The sequence below is a fragment of the Nestor notabilis genome, unplaced genomic scaffold, assembly GCF_000696875.1.
Source record: "Nestor notabilis isolate BGI_N333 unplaced genomic scaffold, ASM69687v1 scaffold15315, whole genome shotgun sequence".
In the NCBI taxonomy this organism is placed as follows: domain Eukaryota; kingdom Metazoa; phylum Chordata; class Aves; order Psittaciformes; family Psittacidae; genus Nestor; species Nestor notabilis.
In genome coordinates, this window is record NW_009929983.1 from 66,981 (window position 1) to 89,145 (window position 22,165).

The 22,165-nt window shown below is 37.8% G+C and overlaps 1 protein-coding gene across 1 annotated transcript in view; it reads right to left on the reverse strand.

Moving 5' to 3' along the window:
* Nucleotides 1–21,848, reverse strand: part of MDN1 (MDN1, midasin homolog (yeast)) — a gene marked incomplete at its 5' end in the record, with an annotated part of 87,463 nt that extends 65,615 nt beyond the window's left edge. The window contains 22 exons of the mRNA XM_010015230.1: nucleotides 60–194; nucleotides 322–463; nucleotides 1,237–1,383; nucleotides 2,470–2,678; nucleotides 3,033–3,211; nucleotides 3,696–3,847; nucleotides 4,592–4,702; nucleotides 4,877–5,024; nucleotides 5,695–5,808; nucleotides 7,378–7,474; nucleotides 8,862–9,006; nucleotides 9,990–10,093; nucleotides 11,705–11,916; nucleotides 12,467–12,527; nucleotides 12,619–12,767; nucleotides 13,308–13,420; nucleotides 14,425–14,520; nucleotides 15,221–15,302; nucleotides 16,361–16,554; nucleotides 17,762–17,876; nucleotides 20,021–20,124; nucleotides 21,717–21,848. Of these exons, the coding sequence (XP_010013532.1) occupies nucleotides 60–194; nucleotides 322–463; nucleotides 1,237–1,383; nucleotides 2,470–2,678; nucleotides 3,033–3,211; nucleotides 3,696–3,847; nucleotides 4,592–4,702; nucleotides 4,877–5,024; nucleotides 5,695–5,808; nucleotides 7,378–7,474; nucleotides 8,862–9,006; nucleotides 9,990–10,093; nucleotides 11,705–11,916; nucleotides 12,467–12,527; nucleotides 12,619–12,767; nucleotides 13,308–13,420; nucleotides 14,425–14,520; nucleotides 15,221–15,302; nucleotides 16,361–16,554; nucleotides 17,762–17,876; nucleotides 20,021–20,124; nucleotides 21,717–21,848 (2,941 nt within the window). The remainder of the gene's footprint in view (nucleotides 1–59; nucleotides 195–321; nucleotides 464–1,236; nucleotides 1,384–2,469; nucleotides 2,679–3,032; nucleotides 3,212–3,695; nucleotides 3,848–4,591; nucleotides 4,703–4,876; nucleotides 5,025–5,694; nucleotides 5,809–7,377; nucleotides 7,475–8,861; nucleotides 9,007–9,989; nucleotides 10,094–11,704; nucleotides 11,917–12,466; nucleotides 12,528–12,618; nucleotides 12,768–13,307; nucleotides 13,421–14,424; nucleotides 14,521–15,220; nucleotides 15,303–16,360; nucleotides 16,555–17,761; nucleotides 17,877–20,020; nucleotides 20,125–21,716) is intronic.
* Nucleotides 21,849–22,165: the final 317 nt, after the last annotated feature.

The following is a 22,165-nucleotide window of genomic DNA, read 5'->3' on the forward strand; positions in this document are numbered from 1 at the left end:
TCCATCAGCTTCAGTCACCGTCTAGAGAAGTACCAGTATGGTCCTTCTAGAAGACTCACCCAGTAGCTTTTTGACGCTTTCTCCCGAGAAGAGAGACTCAGGATATATTTCTTTCTTGAAGTGTTTCTCAAGGACACTCTGAATAACATCCACCTCCTCCTGTTTCCTGACTCTGCCTGCCAGAAGCATAAAACCTATAAAACAAAGGAAGAGAGAAAGCAATTACTACCTGGTTAAGCAGCAACAAAAATTTATGCTTAAGAACTAGGGTTAGAAATCAATTCTACAGATATTTAAAAAACCTGAGGTAGCAGGGCTCACCATCATTTGCTAAGTGCTGAAGCCAATCATACTCCTTCTCCAGCTGTTCTGCCAATCTGTACCTTTCAGCCCAGCGAAACAGATCCCGCAGGGTAATGAACCCATGCTTCCCAGCAAACACCGTTGAACCTCTGCGGTAAGACTGTCATAAGAACAAAATGTGAGCCATTTGTTTATTAACCAGTTTGAATACTTAAAGCAAAGCTAATCAGAACTCTCTGATATGACACTTCTTCAACCAAACTGTATTAAAAAAGTCTGGTACTGTCATGACTCCAAAACTCAAATTACCTTTAAGCAGTTATTTGATAGGTACCATGAACAAAATAATATAGATAATAATAGATAAATAATAAATAAAAGTACTGAGAAGAAAATAGGTACCTGGAATAAACCAAAACCCAAGCATAAGATTAGGTTCTACACCAAAATATATTTTAGCACTTTGAAGTGTGCTCTGGTTTGTGCTACTGCAATTAAAAGAAGAGACTGCAATTTAAATATGAGTCAGTTTTAGCTAAATACCAACTGTTACATGAGTGTTAAACACAAGAGTGTCAGAACACACCCAAAATTATTACTTTAAAATAATACGAAATTTAGCATAACCCAAACACAGCTAAAAATCCAATACTGTACTTCGGATGCAGAGCAAGGGATTATTTTATACATCAAACCCAAAGACTGTTACTAATTTTTTTTGCTGATACGTTTCCCTCAAAACTGACATGGTCTCCCCTATCCTCTAACTTAACCACCAAACTAAGTACTCTGGTATGTTCTCTTCCATAAATTAAAGTTTAGGTCTTTAAATATCAGTTAGCAACTCCTCCCCCCCAAAAGAAATTTCTATTACTTTGTGCTGAAATATGTTTGCATATTTTGTTTTCTACAGAAGAAGAAAGACTCTCATACTTGCAGGTCTAACATGACTTTGACAAGCTTGCTGCAGTAAGAAGGTGGCAAACTGCACCGTTTGTGCAGGATGGTTTCCAGCTCAGCACTTGGCAGTTCATCAAAATGCAGTTCCACAAAACGGTTTCTGAAGGCTCTAGACAAAACCTAAAATATGAGAACATACTATTGTTTGAACTTTTTCCTTTGATATTCCTCATGTTATCTACCTTCCCCTACACATTCACAAGAAATATGGATACTGTCATAGTGTCCAAATTGGCACATCCACATAACCACTGAAAGAAAATGTAAGAGACAGCCTGCATGAGGACAAGCGCTTTAAAACATACTGTGTTTTAACTGTGGTAGGCAGCTAAGCACCAAACAGCCACTTGCTCATTCCCCTACAATGGGATGGGCGAGAGACTCAGAAGGGCAAACGCGAGAACACTTGCGGGTTGAGACAAAATACAGTTTAATAGGTAAAGCAACAGAAGCATGCACAAGTAAAGCAAAATTAGGAATTTATTCACCACTTCCCATGGGCAGGTTCAGCCATCTCCAGGAAAGCGGGGCTTCATCATGCACAATGGTTATTTGGGGAAACAAATATGGAACATTCCACTCTTCCCCCTTCTCCCCCCAGTTTCTATTGCTGAGCACAGCATCATACGACATGGAGCATCCCTTTGTTGGGGTCAGCTGTCCTGGATGTGTCCCCTCCCAGCTTCTTGTGCACCCCCAGACTACTCACTGGTGGGGAGAGAAGCTAAAAATATCTTGACATTGTGTAAGCACTGCTTCGCAATAACTAAGACATCCCTGTGTTATCAACGCTGTACTGGTCACAAATCCAAAATACAGCACCATACCAGTCACTATGAAGAAAATTAACTATTCCAGCCAAAACCAGCACAAACTGGACACCAACAGCATTCAAATACCTTCTCCAGTGCTTTTGCGCAAGAAATCCTGAGTCAAATATAATATACATGAATTCCAGTTCAGGAAAACACATCTCTCAATTACTTTCAAATAATTAAAAATTTGGTATTTTCAAAACAAGCAACTAACCTAAACAGAACCCAGCTGTACTGAAAGTTATTCCACAGCCACCTCTACTCTCTACCTCTTAAGAGTTTCATGTTAATTCTGTGTTATGCATCAGAAAGTTTCCATATCACAGTTCTATACATGAGACATATTCATTCCCTAGTGTCATAGCTACTCAAAGGAAGAGATTATACTGACCTTTCTGCCACCATAGAGTCCTGGAGGATTCTGTGTAGCAAACAGCATGAAGCGAGGGTGAGCTTTGACAACTTCCTGGGTCTCAGTAATGAACAGCTCCCTGTTATCATCCAGCAACCGGTTGAGAGCCTCCAAAACATCGGTGGGAGCCAAATTCAATTCATCTAGAACAATCCAGTAACCTTTTCTCATTGCATCTATGAGAATGCCTTGGAGGGAAAAGAAAAAGTCCTAGGTTAAAAACCTAGCAAACTAAATCTAACAGAAGCACGCATTCAGATACTTTTAGTAACCAGTTTTCACTCAGTATAAATGCTAATCCAGAGTCAGAAGCAACAGTGTTATTTAAATTGCTGAATTATCTTTTTTTTGTCCAGTAGGATGACACAAACATGAACTCTTAAAATTCACTGAAATTCACATAAGTGATTATCATTAATATGCAACTACTAACTTTATGACAGGTTCTCTCTCCACTGTAATAAAACAGACAAGCAGAAAAGAAGAAAAAAGACTAGTGAAACGAGACAGGAATTCGGAGTAAATATAATATGCTCACCCACCTTCCTTAAATACCAACTTCCCAGAGGCATCTGATGTATAACAGCCAATATATTCCTGAATGTCAGTGTGCTCATGATTGTTAATCCTTACACAATGATTCCCAGTAGCAGCAGCCAACCAGCGAATTAAGCTGGTTTTACCAACAGAGGTATCACCTTGAATCAGTACTGGGTGAGTCCTAAAAGGCATAACCAAAAGAGTGGTTTAGAAGCACCAGTCATATCTTTCTCATATACAAGACACTGACATTTGAAATTTTCACAGATCTACATTAAGAAACTACATTACCAGAACATCACCACTTAACTCTTTTGGAATATCCAAGATCATACACTAACAGAGGAACATAAGTAACTTTACTTCCAAGTGCTAACTGCTACCCATGATGATTTACACGGCAGTGTGAAATAAGCAGGTTATTCTAACGGCAAATTTCTAGATTATAGTTTAAATAAAGCTAGGTATTGCAGTAAGTGAGTTTAAGAAGACAAAAAATACATATATAAATTCAGTTCATTGTATAATGAAAAGTTAACCGTAAAGCAGAAAAAACCGAGACATTAGTCATGCCAAAAAACAAAGGCTAAACCAGCACTAACACTAGAGGCCCAAATAAACACCTTTAATTTAGTTTTTTAATGGAAACATTGAAACAGACTTACCCTGCAGACACAACTCTGGCAATGTCTTTCAGATTAAGCTTAACTGAAGGGGTTAGCACATAAGTCTCATCTACAGTAGGTTCTTTATCGCCAGCTGAAATCCAATATCCTTCTACAAGTACAAATCTCCCTCCTTGGGGTTTCGGTATTTGCTAAGGAGACATGACAGAAAGAACAGATTATACAAATGAGTTTCAATTTGCTAATGAAGACAACTACTGCTACACCACTGCAACGTATTCTGTAAGAAGTCATTTTAAATTAATCCCTGAGCACTCCTGCAGTAAGCACTGTCCCCTTGTCAGAGAATGCAAATTCCAGGAAAAGACTGACCAGATTATTTCAAGGTCATGAAGCAGGAATCTTTGGCAGTGCCATGAAGATACAGAAAGTCTCAAGAGTCCTAGCACTGAATTTTGAAGTATGCTTCCAAGCAGGAAACTGGCTTTTATCTTTCTATATTCATACATTTTTTTCTATATGAAGGGTTTTATTCCAAAATAAATACCTATGTCTTACAACTGTCTCCCCCATCCCACCTGCCCAATCTTCCATGCAATATCATGCTGAGCTCCCAGCGTTAATGAGATTCTTCCTTTCCCATTAGAGACAAAGCACAGATGTTCGCTTCATATCCATATGTCCTGCATTTGGAGTCTAAAAATAAAAAGCCTGTGAAAGCTTCCTTATTTTTTCATATTAACAAATAAACTAGCCAACATATGGGCATTTCAAGCAGTACGAAATTATGAAGGAACAGTATAATTTTTTTTTCTAGTTCTTATCTTTGTAACATGAGAAACAGGACTGTTAAGGAAATGTAGAGGTAAAAGGCAGAAGGCAAAATAAATTATACTCTGAATACCATATACCTCTATATCAGCTTAGTCACATACCTGCTTGAGGAGGCTTTTGATGTTGCCAGAGACTATATGCTGGCAAATTAGCTTTTGAACTGCTGGGTGAGAACTTCTGTCAAGCTGTGTCAGGAAACTCAAACAGAAGCCCTAAAAAGAAGAATTATTTTCAGTGATAACATTAAAAAAAAAAAAGGAAGAGGAAGGGGGCAGGGAGAAAAATATCATCTGTTTAATACTGCGCTTAGAAGACAGGATTATCCTTTACCCAAACAGTCTTTGTAGTGAATACACACTGGAACAAACCCCAACAAAGGTAATCACCTCATAAAGTGAGCGTGGTATGCTGCTACATGGATTAGATGCTGCAAATCTCAATGCCCTGCAAAGCGTACGGAGACTATAGTGAGGTCGGTGGCCAGTTCCATCCACCAGCTTTGCTTCTGCTTCCTTTCTCACAGATAAATAAAAGCTGCAAAAATAAGAAGTTACACAGTGCTGTTACTGATCAGACCATAGAATCATAGAATGGTTAGGGCTGGAAAGGACTTTAAGACCACTGCTCGAAGGAATAAAACCCAAAGTATGAACACTTAAGCTTATCTCCAACTGTCATATTTTCTAAAAGCTCCAGGTTAGGAAAGCCATGCCAAACTCTGCCATCTGTATAGTCAGTGAAGCTAAGCAACAGAATATTTTAGAACTGTATTTTTGAGAAAGCATGACTGTAAATTCAAAGTATTCTAAACACGAAATAGTTCTTCAGGTTAATGCAGTGAGATAGTACACTTTAAGTGAAAGAAAGGTAACTTGATAAACACACAAGACTTTCATTGGTATGATCGGCAGCAACAAACCATTTCAGTCTCTCAGATGGGAATGAGGACTGCAACGACAATGCTTTTTAACTGGTGCTACCAATAAAGCAATCTGAGAAAGTAATTCTCCTCCACCAAAGTACAGAAACCTTCAGAACGAAGAGGATGGATGTCTACCACCTTCTGTTTCCTAAGACTATGCAAATCAGTGTGCAGGGAACATCATAGAGTTTCCCGAAACAGTCTAACCACAGACTACATTGACATACTTTCTTTTTGTGACTTACTCCATTCAAGGATTTAAAGAGATTACAATCAACTTACTTCACAATTCCTTGTACTGTGTTTTTGTTCACATTCAAGCCTCTCAAATAATCCATGATAAGAATTTGCAAGTCTCCTTCATGTCTCAACTCTTCCACATAAAGTTCAGTAAACCTATAAGAAGCAAATCAATCCATAATAATTCAACATCTGACCATATTAAAAAAAATCATGTCTTATATGATTCTTACAGTATATAGCATTTAAAATTTTGTAAGCAGCAGCAAACTGACTTGTCAAATTACCTTTAGACTCAAGAACTAGAGTGATTTAAAAAAAGGAAAAAAGGTATTACTAATACTTTCAAGTAATGTATCTGAATTATTTTAACTTAGTAGAGTGAAAATGAACTATGGGACTGTGGTTTTTAAGATTTTAAAAAATTTGCAATAGATATCCAAAAGTTATGGGCTGAACACTGTAGTAATGACACAGAAGGAGCACTTCTCAAAAAGCAGACTCTTTAATGATCTCTATTTTAAGAAATGAACGCTTACGAGATAGCACCCATTCTAATTTTGTTATGACTAGCATATCTAGGATGTTTTCTACTTTTACAAATATCCAGTTCAGCAATGAAACGAGAAAACTTGACAATAAGCAAATGAAAATCATCAGCAAAACATGTACTCAGTGAATTTCTGAGTATCTTTAAATATGTTAACAATGTGTCTGACATTTAATACACTACACTATCGACTCATAGTTAGTGAACATATTTTCTAAACATTAATTAGTCCACTGTACTTGCATTGGGTGTTGAATATGAGCCTGCAGCCCTTCCATACCACGCATCACAAGTGCAAACAATAGCTCAGGACACACCATAGCAAACCCAAAAGAGCTGACCAATACCATTAACTTCAGAGGGGTGGACAATTTTGACAAATATATGCAAAAAATGCAAATACAAACTCATTTAAACTTAACAAGCCATGCTGAAGCTGAAGCCTCCTTTCTTCTGTTAAAGTCAGTGTTAAACTGACTTTCGCTACTAAGCCAGGAGAGCTAATAGCAATAAAACCTTACTTTACCACTAATAACTACAAATGAGTAGTTACATATACTTAGTGCATCTCTACAGCCTTGCATAGTGTTTGTGAATCTGGTAAGGGACTACATGTTTGACTTTTGGCACTCCTGAGAAGATCTTTGCCTTCAGGAATGGGTAGTACTGAAGAAAGTATCTGCAACAACTCCAACTTCCTGGCCGCAGCTTAAATGCCTGAAGGTCACACATCAAATATTTTGAATATCACACAAACTTTTTTGCAAGGATCATCAACACCTCTGAGTTATCAAGAGAAAGGCTGCTAAAGAGACACAAAGCTCTCATCTTTATTATCCCCATAAGGAACAAAAACTGCTGTAGTAACATTCCCAGACACTGACAGCCTAATTGCAAAGAATGATCATTCCCCAACCCTTAGTTACACCACTCTACACTATGGCTAGACCATTTGCTTATGCTCAGCAACTTTACAGAAGTATTTTCCTGATAGTGTTTCATGAAAAACCTTCACCATTATGTGGAAAGCACCTCTCACAGGAAGTTAATTTGAGTTTAGACTTATATCCTCAGGCTTCAAATAAGACATTCTTCACTGGGTCAACTCACGAAGCTAGTTGAACTCTGAAAAAGGCAGTGACTAAGTATTTTGGCACAAAATCACTACTTCCTACCTGTTTCTTATTCCTGGAGGAAGATTTCTCTTTCCAACATCTGTAGCTGGATTCATGCATGCAAACAAGCGAAAATCGGGGTGACGAACAAGAGGCTCTGAAGTAAAACAGAAATGAGAAGACAATGTTAATGCTCAACACAGGATATTTATTATGTTAAATGAGGCATATTTTATTTAAGCCAGTTTTCTATCACTGCACTATTACATTTTCTTAAAATGCCAGGGTGAAAAGTTTTCAGAGAATGACCCCACATAATTTTATCGGAAATATCTCTGCATCTTCCCAACAGCCACCAGCAAGTGAAACCCCAACTTTCATTTGTGCATAGCAGGATGCTTTAACAATGCAAACCATTTCAAAAATTACATAAGCCCTAAACTTGGAACTATCCTTGCCTCCTTCCGAGCAACGGCCAGCGCTTTCCTCTGCCAGGAAGAAAACCCAGCCTAGGAAGCTCATACAACATTTGTATCTATGTGTATCTCTAGAAATAAATATTTAGCAATTGCATTTTTTACATCTGTACTGTGTCTGGCTAGGAAGGAGTTAACTTTTTTTACAACAGCCCCTGTGGCACTGTTAAGAACACACCAATGTTTCACTGTTGTTGAATTGTGCTGGCACAGCATCAAGGCTTTCTTTTCCCCCCCTCATGCTGCCTTTCCTCCCCCAGCAACAGGCTAGGACTGAGCAAAAAGTTGGAAGGGAACACTATTGAAGCAGTTGACCAAAACTGGCCAAAACAGTATTCCCTACCATGTAACATTATGCTTAGTAATAAGAACTGGGGTAGAGGAAGAAGGGGGATGTGATTTTTGCCTAACAAGGTGCTTGGCTGTCTCTTAGAGATTGGCTAGACTTTAGTCTGCTTGCAGGAGCTGGTTAGTGACTGCCTTTGCATCACTCGTTTCACATTAGTTTTTTGCTTTTGCTCTTCCTACTCTCTCCCCTCATCCTGCTGAGTGATGGTGGGGTGCAAGGAGTGAGCAAGCAGCTATATGGGTGCGTAGCTGCTGGCTGGGGTCAACCTATAGGCCTAGACTCAGAAAAAGCAAAGGACCTGTATGTATATTTCTAGCTGGATAGTATATTCACAGGATCCGTGAAAGACAATTACTACAGTAGCAACTGTATCTCATATCCATCAAACCACCTCCAATTTCTTTAAAAAAAAAATAAAATAAAAAAAAAAAAAGGTTATACTCCTTGAATAGTCTTTAAAGACAGCAATGCTTACTGAGGACACTACAGAGATCTGTTTCTTGTAGAGTTTGAAGAGGCAAAAGCTACAGTTCCCGCATGCACAGATCTCCTGAGCCACAGAGAACAACTCCCACTTTTTGTGTAAAGAACACATTATTCTCTTCTGGACCCATTCATTTTAATGGTAAATGTTCTTAACTTATTTTGAGCTATATAGCATAGGGAGTTCAACTAATTGGATAGCAAGACATAGCATAAGCAAGCATAAGAAATAGTACCTGTGTCTCCTCTGTCAAGTAACACCAGCGACCCAGACGATCCTTCCAGTAAACCACTCAGGCACTCCAAAGTCTCTGCTGCAGCCAAGTTAATCTCATCCAATAAAATCCACTCACCCTTTTTTACTGCTTGTGCCAGAGTACCCTAAGAGTAACACCGATTTGTTAATCACATCACCAGCAATCAAGTGAAGCATCCATATGCTGGAAATACTTGTTTTGCAGTCTGTGGGTTGATTACACAAATGGCAATTCCAACTTTTAGAGCAATAGCAGTTTTACTGCTCTCTCTCCATAAAAGCAATTATTTTGCAAGTCACAAGTCAGTTATCACCATTATCAGTTACCATTTAGACTGGCTCAAATATAACAGAACTAAGCTCTCTTGATCTCTGTGTCACTATGGTGCATCAGCTTCACTGACACCATTATGAAAATAAAGACTATTAATCTAAAGAACTGCAAACTCAGACACAAGTAATACTACGTTCCTCAGGGAACTGTATCTTATTGATTAAAACTTAATTAAATCAAAGGTTTTTCAACTATAATACAGTAATATTTTAGAAAGAGAACTGGTCAACATTTTACACACTTTATATAAAATTTGAAAGAATATATTCAGACAGACTGGGTGACAAGGAACAAGTATGCATAAACCACCATAGTTTCTCCTAACCATGCTTAATATCCTTAGAATATTATGCCACGGGTTTGAAACACTTCCAAAAAAAGCCTTCTAGATAAACAGCACAGATTCTTAATATTAAATCCTTCACAGGAATCCCTAGGCAGGAACATGCTGTACTGGAGATTGGTCAAGATGTTTTTCTAGTCTCATACACTTTAAAAAAATATGACATACTGCTGATATTCTTTTTTACCATACCAGTCCTAATTCCTATTATACAGCATTAAATGAATGTGTTACAATAAAATATTTTCCCACCCCTCATCTAACAGCCGCCTCCTCGAAGTACCACACTTCATTCTACAGAGTTATCACAGAACAAGTTTTACTTCACAGCAAGATTCTTGCCAGGAAGTTATTTATATAATACTGACTGCAAAGTGTTTTAAATCCTTCTCCTTATTCTTCCTAGCACCAAAATGCAAATCGCCAAATACCTCAACAAATGCAAAGAGAAGAGCATTTTCTGTCATTTTCATCTGTTGATGAGCATGATTCAGTTTAAGACCAAATGCTTCCCACTTTTCCTTCAGTAGTGAGCCTGTAAGCAAAACAAATTTAAATTTGTACCATCAGAACAATAGCACCCAAAAAATGCCTAATATCAGTATTTTAATCAAACTATTTCAAGCACAGAGATACAAAAGTAAGCTTGGCTGAGCAGCAAAAACATTCAAGTTCTACAGATGACATCCTAATGCATTAAAAACTCCAAAAATTGCTGGGGTTTTTTGTTTGTTTTGATTGTTTGTCTGTTTTTTCATTTAGCTGAACACTACTGACATATGGGTAAGATAATTTGCTGTTCATTCCAGCATGTCCTAGCTAGCTTAGGAACAAATACTTATGCTGCACTTGGTTCCAGCATGGCTGTTACCACTAATTCCCACAGATAGCTCAGAAAAATAAATCCAAATTCACAAACCTTATGACAGACAGATTAATAATGAACACTTCAGTATCAGTAAAAATATGTTGCTTATCACTTATGATATTATTTACTATTGTGCTTATTTCAGTTATTTGTTTAAAGTCACAGCCTGGGGTATATATATATGCAGCAGCATAGTGACTTAAGCTGCTTGCTTTGGAAGTTACAGATTTCAGCTTTTCTTTATTTTAGGATCATCAATGATTGAAACAAGTGGTTTTTCAAATTTTATTCTTTTTTTAACATTGGTGGGAATTTATCTGCATATTCAGAAGAACCAGGTAAAAGAAGAGAGGAGACAAAGTTCATAATTAAGTTCACTTGGCCCATGCCGAAGGAAAGCTACAACTTTCTACAACTTCAGTTGTTCAGCAGAAAACCACACCACGCAAAACAAAGTATCAATACTGCCTCTGTTCCAAATGGGTTGTGAAGTCCAAAAGAAGAAAACCTGTTGTTTGGAGACAAAACTACAATGAAACAAAGTGAAGCACTGGGCAAGTCAGCATCACTGACGCTGAAACCAAGTCATTACTACTCGAAGAGTTGTTACTTTGGGTCTGGTTTGTTGTTCTGTTTTGTTTTTAGAAGAGGATATATTTGTGAGATGTAACAAAGTGCCAGGTCTGAAAGAAAGTATGAATGCATTATGAGGGTGGTGAGGCACCGGCACAGGTTGCCCAGAGAAGCTGTGGCTGCCTCATCCCTGGCAGTGTTCAAGGCCAGGCTGGACACGACTTTGAGTAACCTGATCTAGTGGAAGGTGTCCCTGCCCAAGACAGAAGGGTTAGAACTAGATGGTCTTTAAGGCCCCCTCCAGCCCAAACAATCCTATCATTCATATGGAAGGCTGACACACAAACAAGGACAGCTGACCAACGAAGCAAGTGCTGAGTGGAGATCAGATGACAAGAGCACCACAGATCAGACAAGTCAACGTTCACATTGCAAGACATAGCTAACAGCAGTGATGAGCTAGGAAAAAAAAAACCCACCACAACAAAAACCCAAAACAGAAAAACAACCACTATTCTAACAGTATTTTGATAGTCAGAGACTGCATTTTTCAAAACTGGGAGAAAGGATGTAATAAAGGGGCATTAAAAACAAACAAACAAAAAGCAAACAAAACCCCACAAATTCAAAGAACGAAAATTCAGCAGTATCTCCTCTCCGCAATGATTAGCACTAATGATGTGTTCGATCAGTCTGAATTCTCACCAGATGCATTTTCTTTTGCTTCCTTATTAATAGCAGATTTATGAATATGCTGCATTAGTTTTAGCAGATCATGCCAACGTTTCTGCCTGTAGCAGGTCTGAATGTGTCCCAAGAACGTTTGGTTTTTCTTCCTAGAGAATGTCTGAGAGAAGAGTTCTTCAAAAGACTCTCGTAGAGGTAGCCAGATCAGCTTGTTATCTACAGGCTTGTAACTGAAGAGAAGCAAAAGAGTAATTACTTACTTGTGACACTGAAGAAGAACTAGCATCTGTGAACTAAAAAAAACTCCAAACAGTTACTGAAACAACAATATCGTGCATGAAGGAAATCTGGTTTCGCAAGTTTTCTGCTCAAGTAATGAATGAAGTAAAATTGCACATATTTAAATGCACCTTTTGAGGCACTTTGATAAAGACAGGACCATCCTGATTAGAAAAGTATTTTTGCTACTACCAAACAGTATGTCCAGTGAATATTACAACATATTTATATTGAACAGCTCAGCAATTTTTAAAGAGACACTGGGCTGTGCTTTTAAATGACTTTATTGCATACGGATGTACACACAGTTCAGTGAAACTGCCTCTGTTCTTCAGGAAGGACAAGGTGCCTGCATGCAAAAATGTTTCTTAAAACATTTATGCTCCATGAAACAAGTATTTGTCTAAACACAACTCTCAACAACGCAAGTACACGTGTGTTAGAAGCTTGTTCTGATACTGCCAAATCATTATGCTGAACAGACAACTGTTGGTGACTCACCCCCCTAAGAGATCTGCAGTGTCACTTTGCTGGTTCATGTTGACAACCCTCAAACGGTGTCCTTGAAACAAAAATATAAAGCACCGTCAACTTGTGGGGTTTCTTTGTTTAAATCATTGTCATGCTTGTTACAGTCTTCACACTTTATTTACCTGTAATATGAGCAAGGTACTGAACAGTTGAGGTTTTGCCAGTTCCTGTTTCACCAACCAAGAGCACAGGCTCTCCTTTGACAACACAAACTGCAAGCTGTTCAATCAATACTGCAGATGGCCGTGTGGCAGCAAAGGTTTGTTTTGCTCTAAAAAAACAAAGGAAACAACTGAAACCCACGATTTACCAAGGAGCTCATTTGAATTCTTCCTTTATTAATTTTTTTACAGGAGTGGTTAAATTTATGATCTTCAATTAAAATTATAGGTTTGGAAGAAATTAGTTCCAAGTTACCCTTATAAGATACTTATTTTTTTCAATATGCAACCTAGAAAAAAAAAAATAATCAGGATTTCCAAAGAACTTCCTGCCAGCAGAGCTAGTGCCATATACTACAAAAATCTCCCTTTACAAAGATGGAGTCATCAAAACCTTATTATGACAGCTGTGGATCCACACTGCTTTAAAGAAAATCTTGTTCAAAAAAGCTGAAAGTCTCCATGCTCCGGCTGCAAAAGTACGACACAGCCTTAAAGATACACAAGGTAAAACTCAGATCACGAGAACTCATCACTTTGTTCCACTAGAGGAGAATGTCCAATTTTTTTTTAAAAAACCTGTGACTTGTAATCTATTCTATTCTACCACCGAATATATTGATTCATATGGACACTACAAGATACTCTACCTTTGTACAGAGAGAGCCTGGATTTGTTTCTTCATTAGATGCACTCTTCCAACAGAGACTTCTTGTTCCTGTACTAGAATTTCTGGTTTATAGAGTTCACAGAAGAACTCCACCTGTGAAGAAAGTATTAACATTTCTAAAACTGATGTTGCCTACAACACCACGCTAAGAACACCCACGCTACGCTACCAGAATTACTTTGCAGCAAGCTAATTTTTCATGGTAAGATTTTATATTTTTCAGGTTTTACATACTCCTCACCTGAAATACTGAAGAACCTCAGAAGTGTTACTGTCTGTACAAACATCTTTCCATTTAATAATTTGGTAATGGATCTATTTATTAGAAGGAGGTCTAACAACCACCTCAAAAAAGCCTGGGTGAATACTTCTGTGTAAACAAGGATATTTTGCTACTGGCACACGATAATACATGCCTGTATTGGAATAATATAAAGAACGAAGGACAAACAGAAAAATCCATAGAAGTTTCAGGGATCCATCTGTCCAGCCAGCTGGCAAGTTTTTACACCTTTATAGTAAGAAAAGCAGGCACTTTCTTTGCAATCAAACTTCTACAGTCAGAAATAGCTGACAAAGTAATGATTTAGCTTAACTCAGCCATTTATATCACACACTATTAATACAGAGAGTTAGAAGGCTCTAGAGAGGTACTTGATTTTGGAATCAAAGACTACAGAACAAGCAGTCAGGAAAAACTCTCTAATCTCTTCGTTTACGTGATTAAAGTTCACTGTAACCACCAAAGAAAAACGATATTTTTTACTATTCTGTGCATCTAGCAGTATCACGTGCTTAGGAACCTGTGCTGTTCCAGCTGTGTGATCCTTCTTTTGCATGATAAGGCCACCTGCAATCTACTCTGAAACAGAGCCACTGGAACTTTCAGAGGGGAAAAAAAAAAAATAACCACAACTAAAAAAAAAAGAAGGAAAACATAGATCCTGGGATAATACAGAGAGCAAAAAACGTGTCTGGGACAGAGATGGGAATAATTTTAAAGAAAAATAGCAGAACACATTTAAATTCATCACTAAAAAAATTGCAAGTTATAGAATATTACCAGTAAGCATCATGTTAATCATAGCTCAACGTACCTTTTTTTTTGAAATGTTTAGTTTACTTCCAATAACTTTTGCCATTTTCATTCTGTTCCCTTGGCTGGACAGCATACCTGTGAAACAGTCCAATGCCTGTCAAGAAGAAAACAAACAAACCAGGTTCTTCAATACAAATTCTGTATGATATAATCTGACAAGCATCATCTTAATTTATATGAGCTTGAATCCAACCCAGCCACAGTAAATACAGATATTTCATTGCCCAAGGATTGAGTCAAACAATGGAGATCAAAAAGATGTTACAAGAACTTCTAAATTCTGTAGTGGGTTTCAGTGAAAGCAAAAACTTTCAATGTCCAGTCACAGAAGTTATTGTTAGATAAATGGACCAAAATGGAGAAGGAAGTACTATTACAAGACCTCATGTCTTAACATCTCTGACTGATGCACACATGAAAAATTCCAAACCTGAAATTTAAACTAGTGCATAAGGAAGTAGGAAAGAAGCCTCATATTACAAGAAAAAGGAAAGATTTCAAAACTTTTATTCTCAGTCATATGCAGTTCCAGCTCAGATCAGTTAAAATTATGTTGCAGCATGCTGTTCATATGACAGCAGTAACTATGGATTGGCTTTCAGCACATTACTGCAAACAACCTTCCTAATAGCCATGAAAGCCTCCAGTAGATGGATCACAAACATTCTAATTACAGTCCAATTGCTTCAGATAAAACTAAATTCCCATCTCTCATTCCTAAATAGAGTATTTAAAGATTTGTGAGGCAATGCTAGAATTTGGGTAAGCAATTTCTGGATCAAGTCTTACCGCACCTCCTGAAAAATATTCACTGCTGTGGTTGAGGAATTACTGTCAAAGTTGTAAGCAATCCTGCTGCACCAATTCAGTAAGTCTCTAAAAAGAAACATTAAACAGAGTTGGTACAATTAAACCAAAATGCACAGCACCTTCTTTCATATTCAGCTTAGTCATTATGTCATCTTCTGGCAATTGTACATTCAGTTGTGTAAGCTGTACACAGGAAGACATATACATAAATAGGGTGCCAATTCTAAAGAGCAGCTGAGCACTTAAAGACCAATAATGTTGCTTTCAGATACATTGCTTAGAAATAGGTAATACATACTCCATTAAACCAGAAATTCATTACGCAACTGAAAACATGAAAAGCAGCAAGCTTTTCATCTGGAAAGGTATAAACCCCCCTGTTTTTTCAAGATACTGATTTCTTATCAACAACAAAATCTTTCAAAAGGTAAGAAAAAGCAACATGCAATTCTTAAAAACCAACTGCTGTTTTGAAATTAGTGGCATTCTTCTGCTTCACAAAAATATTAGGTACTACCCACACCTCGTATTTACTGGTTAATTCACGAAGCACTACTGGTTACAGAAATTCTAATAGTAGAATTGACATTTTATATGAAAGGAAGAAATAAGTGAACATCAAGCTGCATTTCATCACAAAAATTCTTAAATTAATAGTACATTACAGATCTGGTTATTTTCAGCCATTTCTAAAGTTAGAATGCTGTGTCTAATATGAAATTATCTAGATAAGCACATACATACAGTTGCTGAAAATGTTATATAATAGCTATTGTGAGAACATTATACATTTCAGTTCTTAACTAGAACTGATATTCTGTGTTAAAATGAATTGAGAAGTAATCCATATGGCTTGACACCGACTCAGCACTACATATGACAAAACCCACACTTTTTCCATTTAAAAAAAAAAAAGCAAATAAGAAGTCCTAAGTATTTCAGATCGAAATTTTAAAAGATACATTGACTTTTCCAGTTTTTATGAAATTCCAGTTTAATTATTCAAACTTCTGTTACTATTAAAAAAGAAATTAAGAAAATAACAAAGATACAGCCTTTAATTTCTGCAGCTAGCTGACCAGCTGACTAAATTTCCTTCTAATAAACATGTGAGAAAAGACAACCTTAGAGATAGTTCTCGCCCTTCCAGATTTGGTTTCTTAGTTTCTGATCTTGATTCTGATGAATCTTCTGGTATGTGCCTGGAGCCAGAAGCACCATTTTCTGATGCCTGATACTTGTCTCCCGTAAGGTGAATGTAAATGTCTAGCAAGTGATCAGTTACAAGAGCAAGGTTGGGATATCTCCTTTGAAGAACCTGAGGGGGAACACCAAACAAATAAGCAAAAAAATCTTTAGCAAGGGAAGGAAACATTAAGACCCCAAAATCTAATAGAATCATAGAATAGTTCGGGTTGGAAAGGACCTTAAGATCATCTAGTTACATTTCAACAGATATTCAATAACAAGCTGCACAAAACCACTGTCTTGGAATCTCTCATATGAAGAAAACAAAGAGTTATTGTGACTGGTGTAGTATTGATTTGGATGCCAAAAGTGAATTTTGCCAACTCAACTCTACTCCGATTCATTTAACACATCTGCACAAACGTCAACAGCAAGAACAAAAGGTACATTCAACTGTATCTAAACTCAAATAATGACCATACAACTTTACAACTGATAACCAAAGTTCTTACCTCCTTTCCTTTCTATGACAATTCAAGTTGTCTATTCACTGTGCTGACAAAGACACATTAAAGGGCTAATTTTTCTTGTGTGATTTCCTTTCAGCTCAGTTCTCTCCACTAAAGCTTGCTAACCAAAATTATTGCTTCTGAAAATAAGCTTTTCACAGATAAAGACGAGGAACACCAGCCCTACCTTGCCAGACTGACTTTAAAGATTAAAGGAAGGACATGAGCCCATGTTCCAGACAAGAACGTGGATGTTTTCTACTGCTGTCTCTTCTACTACTACAGAATCTTAGTGTTTAATTTATACATTTCTGTGACTTGAGCTACAAAGTTACAAAAAAGAACAGGAAGAACCTAGCGGTGACACATTTAGCACCAAAGCTTCCTTTTTTCGTAAGGTTCTGACAACCAAGCTTCACTTCAATATTCATCCTTTCTGGATGTCATTTTCAACATGAGCTCAGCCAGATGCTAACAAAAGATGTCAACAGAAAGTGTTCTTTGTAACTGATAACTGGCCAACTATTTTTTATCTCAAAGCTTAGAACTCAGGATTAGAGTAAGCTCATTTTTTCATTTTAAGTCTCTGTGGGCTACAAAATGGCAAAGCAATTTGATTCTTTGACCCATTCAAAGCAGAACTGTGTTTGCCCAGGCAAGTTTCAGGAATCTTTGTCCAATTCACTTCAAAGGATAAATCTGAAATTATAAGGCTGTATTGTGGAACTTGGAGATAAAAATAATGATTAAATTTATTACTGAAGAACATTTACTACTCTTAACTGAAACAATTATTCACATGCCACGATAGAGCAACACACGCCATACCTCCTTGAGTTCTCCTTTGCTCATGTTATCCATATGTATTTTGGTCCAGTATTTGTCTAGAAGAGCAGCATGGCTGCTTTGCTGCCTGTACCAACCTCCGCCACAACTGAATATCCTAAATCAAAACAACATGAAACACAGCATATTGTGGAACTCAACATTTTCAATGCATTCCTGTGCAAAGAACGCGTTACGTACCTCTGCTATAGCATAACACACATGCACAGATCACGCACTGTTTGCCACTGTACTGTCAGGTACCGTACTGCACACACCTCTGCTTTTCAAATTATCTGTTATCACAGTGGTTTTCCCCCTGTAGTGCAAAATCTCCCTAGGGATACTTGCAGAAAGATGAATGACAATAAGTTAAGTCTACCAGAAGAAACATACAGAATCCTTTGTTAGGAGAGGAGCCTGACAGAAGTGGCCTGGAATTATCTTGCACAGATCCTAAAGGATCCTAAAATGTGCTCTACTGCAGATGCAAGAAAAACACCTCCAGTGCCTGCCCCCTCCAGAGTCTTTCCTGATTATTTTTTTATCACTCTTTATGCACAGAGTCCTTTCCATCACATATTTTGTCCATTCTTCTTTTGTTTTACTGCACAAGTAACTATTCAGCCATGTGCTATACCCACTGCAGAAGTAGCCTTGCACATGCAAAGCATTAGATACTGGGTTGTGGTTTGGTTTTTTTTTGGTTGTGGGGTGGTTTTTGTTTGTTTATTTGATTGGTTAGTGTTCTGTTTGGTTTGTTGGGTTTTGTTTTGTGGTTTTTTTTTAATAACTTTACACAGCTGTAAACCGGAACAGACTTACTTAAGGAGCCCAATAGAAACTATAATTTGCTGCTATACACACTGTTCACCAATGTGCTGGTTTTTGCTGGGACGGAGTTAATTTTCTTCATAGTAGTTAGTATGGGGCTATGTTTTGGATTTGTGCTGGAAACAGTGTGGATAATACAGAGATGTCTTCCTTACTGCTGAGCCCTGCTTACAGAGTCATGGTCTTGTCAAGGCTTTTTCTGGTCCTCACACCAACCCAACCAGCAACTAGCCTGGCAGTGCACAAGAGGCTGGGAGGTGACACAGCCAGGACAGTTGATCCCAACTGAGCCAAGGGATATCTGATACCATATGGTGTCATGCTCAGCATATAAAGGTGGGGGAAGATGGAATGGGAGAGGGGGACATTTGGAGTGATGATGTTTGTCTTCCCAAGGAGTATGTGTGATAGAGCCCTGCTTTCCTGGAGGTGGCAGAACACCTGACTGCCCATGGGAGTGAATTCCTTGTTTTAATTTACCTGTTAAATTGTCTTTATCTCAACCCATGAGTTTTCTCACTTTTACTCTTCTGATTCTCTCCCCCACCCCACCAGAGAGAAGTGAATGAGCAGCTGTGTGGGGCTTAGTTGCCAGCTGGGGTTAAACCGTAACAACCAAATATACAGAAGAAAACTTAGGAGTTGAAGAAACCAAAAGAAAGCTGAATCCAAAAAGACTCAATCCCAGAAAAATATTGATCAGATAAAGAAAAGAATAAGTTTATGGAAGGAAGACAAAAGCAGGAAAAATCGGTAAAGACTTTGAAGTAAACTACAAAACATGAAAACTATGTAACCATTCTCCTTCTAGATAGCCTAACTTTTAATCTTGATACAATATTATGTCTTAATATACAAGAGTACATTTTGACATTGGAGGCATGGGCCATTACTAAAGTGAAACCATCAGGGAGAGTACCTTAAATCTTTTTCTGTTTAGAAAACAGAAACTCTTAAATCTTCCAAGGAATACATGTATATAGCTTCTCAAGGAGGTAAAGGAGACAGAAGGAAAAAAAAAAAACACCACAAAACCAAAACACAACCAAATTCCAAAAAACTAATCATTCAGTAGTGAGACTACCAATTACCCCAAAATCAGCAAAACTAAGAAATACGTTACACAGGTGCTGTTAAAACCAGCAAGCCAAGACACCTTGTGAAGAACAATCATAACCTTCTTCACACAGTAATTCCCAAGAGTGGCATTTTGTTTTGGTGAGGGGTTGGTTTTGCAGGGCTTCCCCCTGCAAGTTTCATATAAGGCTGTTCTAGAGTAAAAAAATTCCCCTTCACAATTTCTATGGCTTCTACTGCTTGTTAACGGAAATTGGTAAAATACTATTGCCCAAGTACCTTGCAGTTCCTGTCTTCAACTTAAAACCAGGATATCCATACTCTTAATCTCATTTAATTTTAGAAGCTTACCTCCTGGTTGCAAAAAACTGGAATCCTGATGCTACTTTTAAACAGTCGCCACGACCAGGAATCAGCAACTCTTTTTTTTCCAAAAGAGGAATCAGCACAGAGATCTGGAGAAGAAAAGAAAATTTTTTTGTGAAATTGTAACAGACAGCACACCCATCCACGCTCATTTCACACTTGAGCTGCTAGAACATTTCTGCCGAGCACCACTACATTGTCAGCAACTATCATTCCCACAGATTGCACTTCCAAGTGATGCTAACAAGAATTGCAGAGTCCCTGGCAATTTTAAACAGCAGTGGAAGTCACAAGTGTAATGTTTACCTATCTTCATGGTTTGGGTTGAAAGGGACCTTAAAGATCAACTGGTTCCAATCCCCATGGGCAAGGACACCTTCCACTAGACCAAGTGGCCCAAAGCCCCATGTATCTTTCTCCAGTATCCAGATTTAATGATGAGAATGGAAATGACAGGCTTTACGCTGCAAGTCTAGATCAAAACTATTTATTTTGAATTGTCAAATGAATTATTAAACAGTTCTGTTTCAGAATCCATATTATCTTTAACTGCCTGAACAAAGATGACCTGCATCTCAAAGATGTCATTCTCAATCATCAAAACTTCCCAGTGTATACACTGCTACCCCCAGGAGAATTTTCTATCTATTTAAACAATCTATCCTTCCATGCAGAAGCACAGTAGTAATAGTGGAAGAAAAAAAGGAAGGTAGGACCACAATGATCCCTCAGCACAGAGGGAGGTAAGCATGGAGGCTGCAATATGGAGAAAGGAGATGGAATACATGAAGGTATGACCTGAAGAAAGGGAGAAGTGAACGCAGGATGCTACTCAGGGCATGCTTATGATGAGTGCAACGAGCTGAGTCCACAAAAGCAAAGAAATGCATGACCCGCTGGCAGTGAAAAACTGTCTACTATATACAAGCAGTATTTCTTGGCTTTCTTATAAATTCCCTACTTCAGAAGCCTAGAACTCAATAAACAAGCTGTCAGGTTATTTAGTCACACAAAGGATGCTTTACAGAAGAGATATGAAAGAAAATAACTATTTGCAGAATGTCCAGCAGGCCTATAGAGCAAAATATCTCTCTGAGATTGTTCTTTCAGAAGACCTGCTGCTTGCAGCAGCCATACTTCAAACGGGAAGGCTGACTGTCTAGCTAGTCATTCTGGAGCTGTATACAGGAAATCTGTTAAAACTTATACTGCTTAATGTAACAACACATTTTTACTATCCAAGCCACAGGTAAGAAATGCATAATAAATAAAAAAAGGCAAAAAAATTAAAAAATCCCACACAACAAAACACTAAAAAGAAAAATCTTATTAACAGCACCACTCTAGTACAGCGACGATATTCTGTGGTGTCTGAGGCCACATGTGTTTTCAAATATTAAAACATGATTCAAAAGGCACACAGCTCATTATCAGTGTCAGTTCAAATCTTCAGAGTGAAATCTGGCATCAGTGGCAGTGTCCTGACTACTCTAAAGCAATGACAAAAACTAATACGGTGTGCTAATGTGTGAATGCAGACAGACACGTTAATTCTTTCTAATTCCTTTTAAAGGGGCAGTATTTTCAGCATGTAGCTGCAGAACTCATGGTGATTAGACTCCAAAAATTGCTAGCATGGGCCTTAAGACAAGTACCTTACAGCAAATATGAACCTACATACCACATCCAGAGGAGCATAATCAATATCCTCCAGAAGTATCCAATGACCTTTGGTAACAGCTTGTGTCAAGGTTCCAGGCTGCCATACAAACTCCCCTGGTACATCCGTACAGCGATACATGCCAAGCAGTGTCTATGATGGAAACAATCAGTAAGTAACAGACCTGTTCATTGCATCTTTTAAAAACTCAGAATGAAAACTTACAAAAATGACCGAAGTTGGTATGTAAGTAACACTTGGCCTCCAGGTGCTATCATAATTAACAAATCATCAACAGTGCAAAGTACAAAACTGTATAGGGTTGCACTGAACTTTCTTTTACATTTTTGAGAAATCTGTGACTAAGCTAGCAAAAGGAATTGTAAAGCAAGTTACTCGGATACAAAACCAGTCAAGTGTTGTTTCTCTGTAAAGTTCTAACCTCCACATTTAATTATTCCTTAATTAAG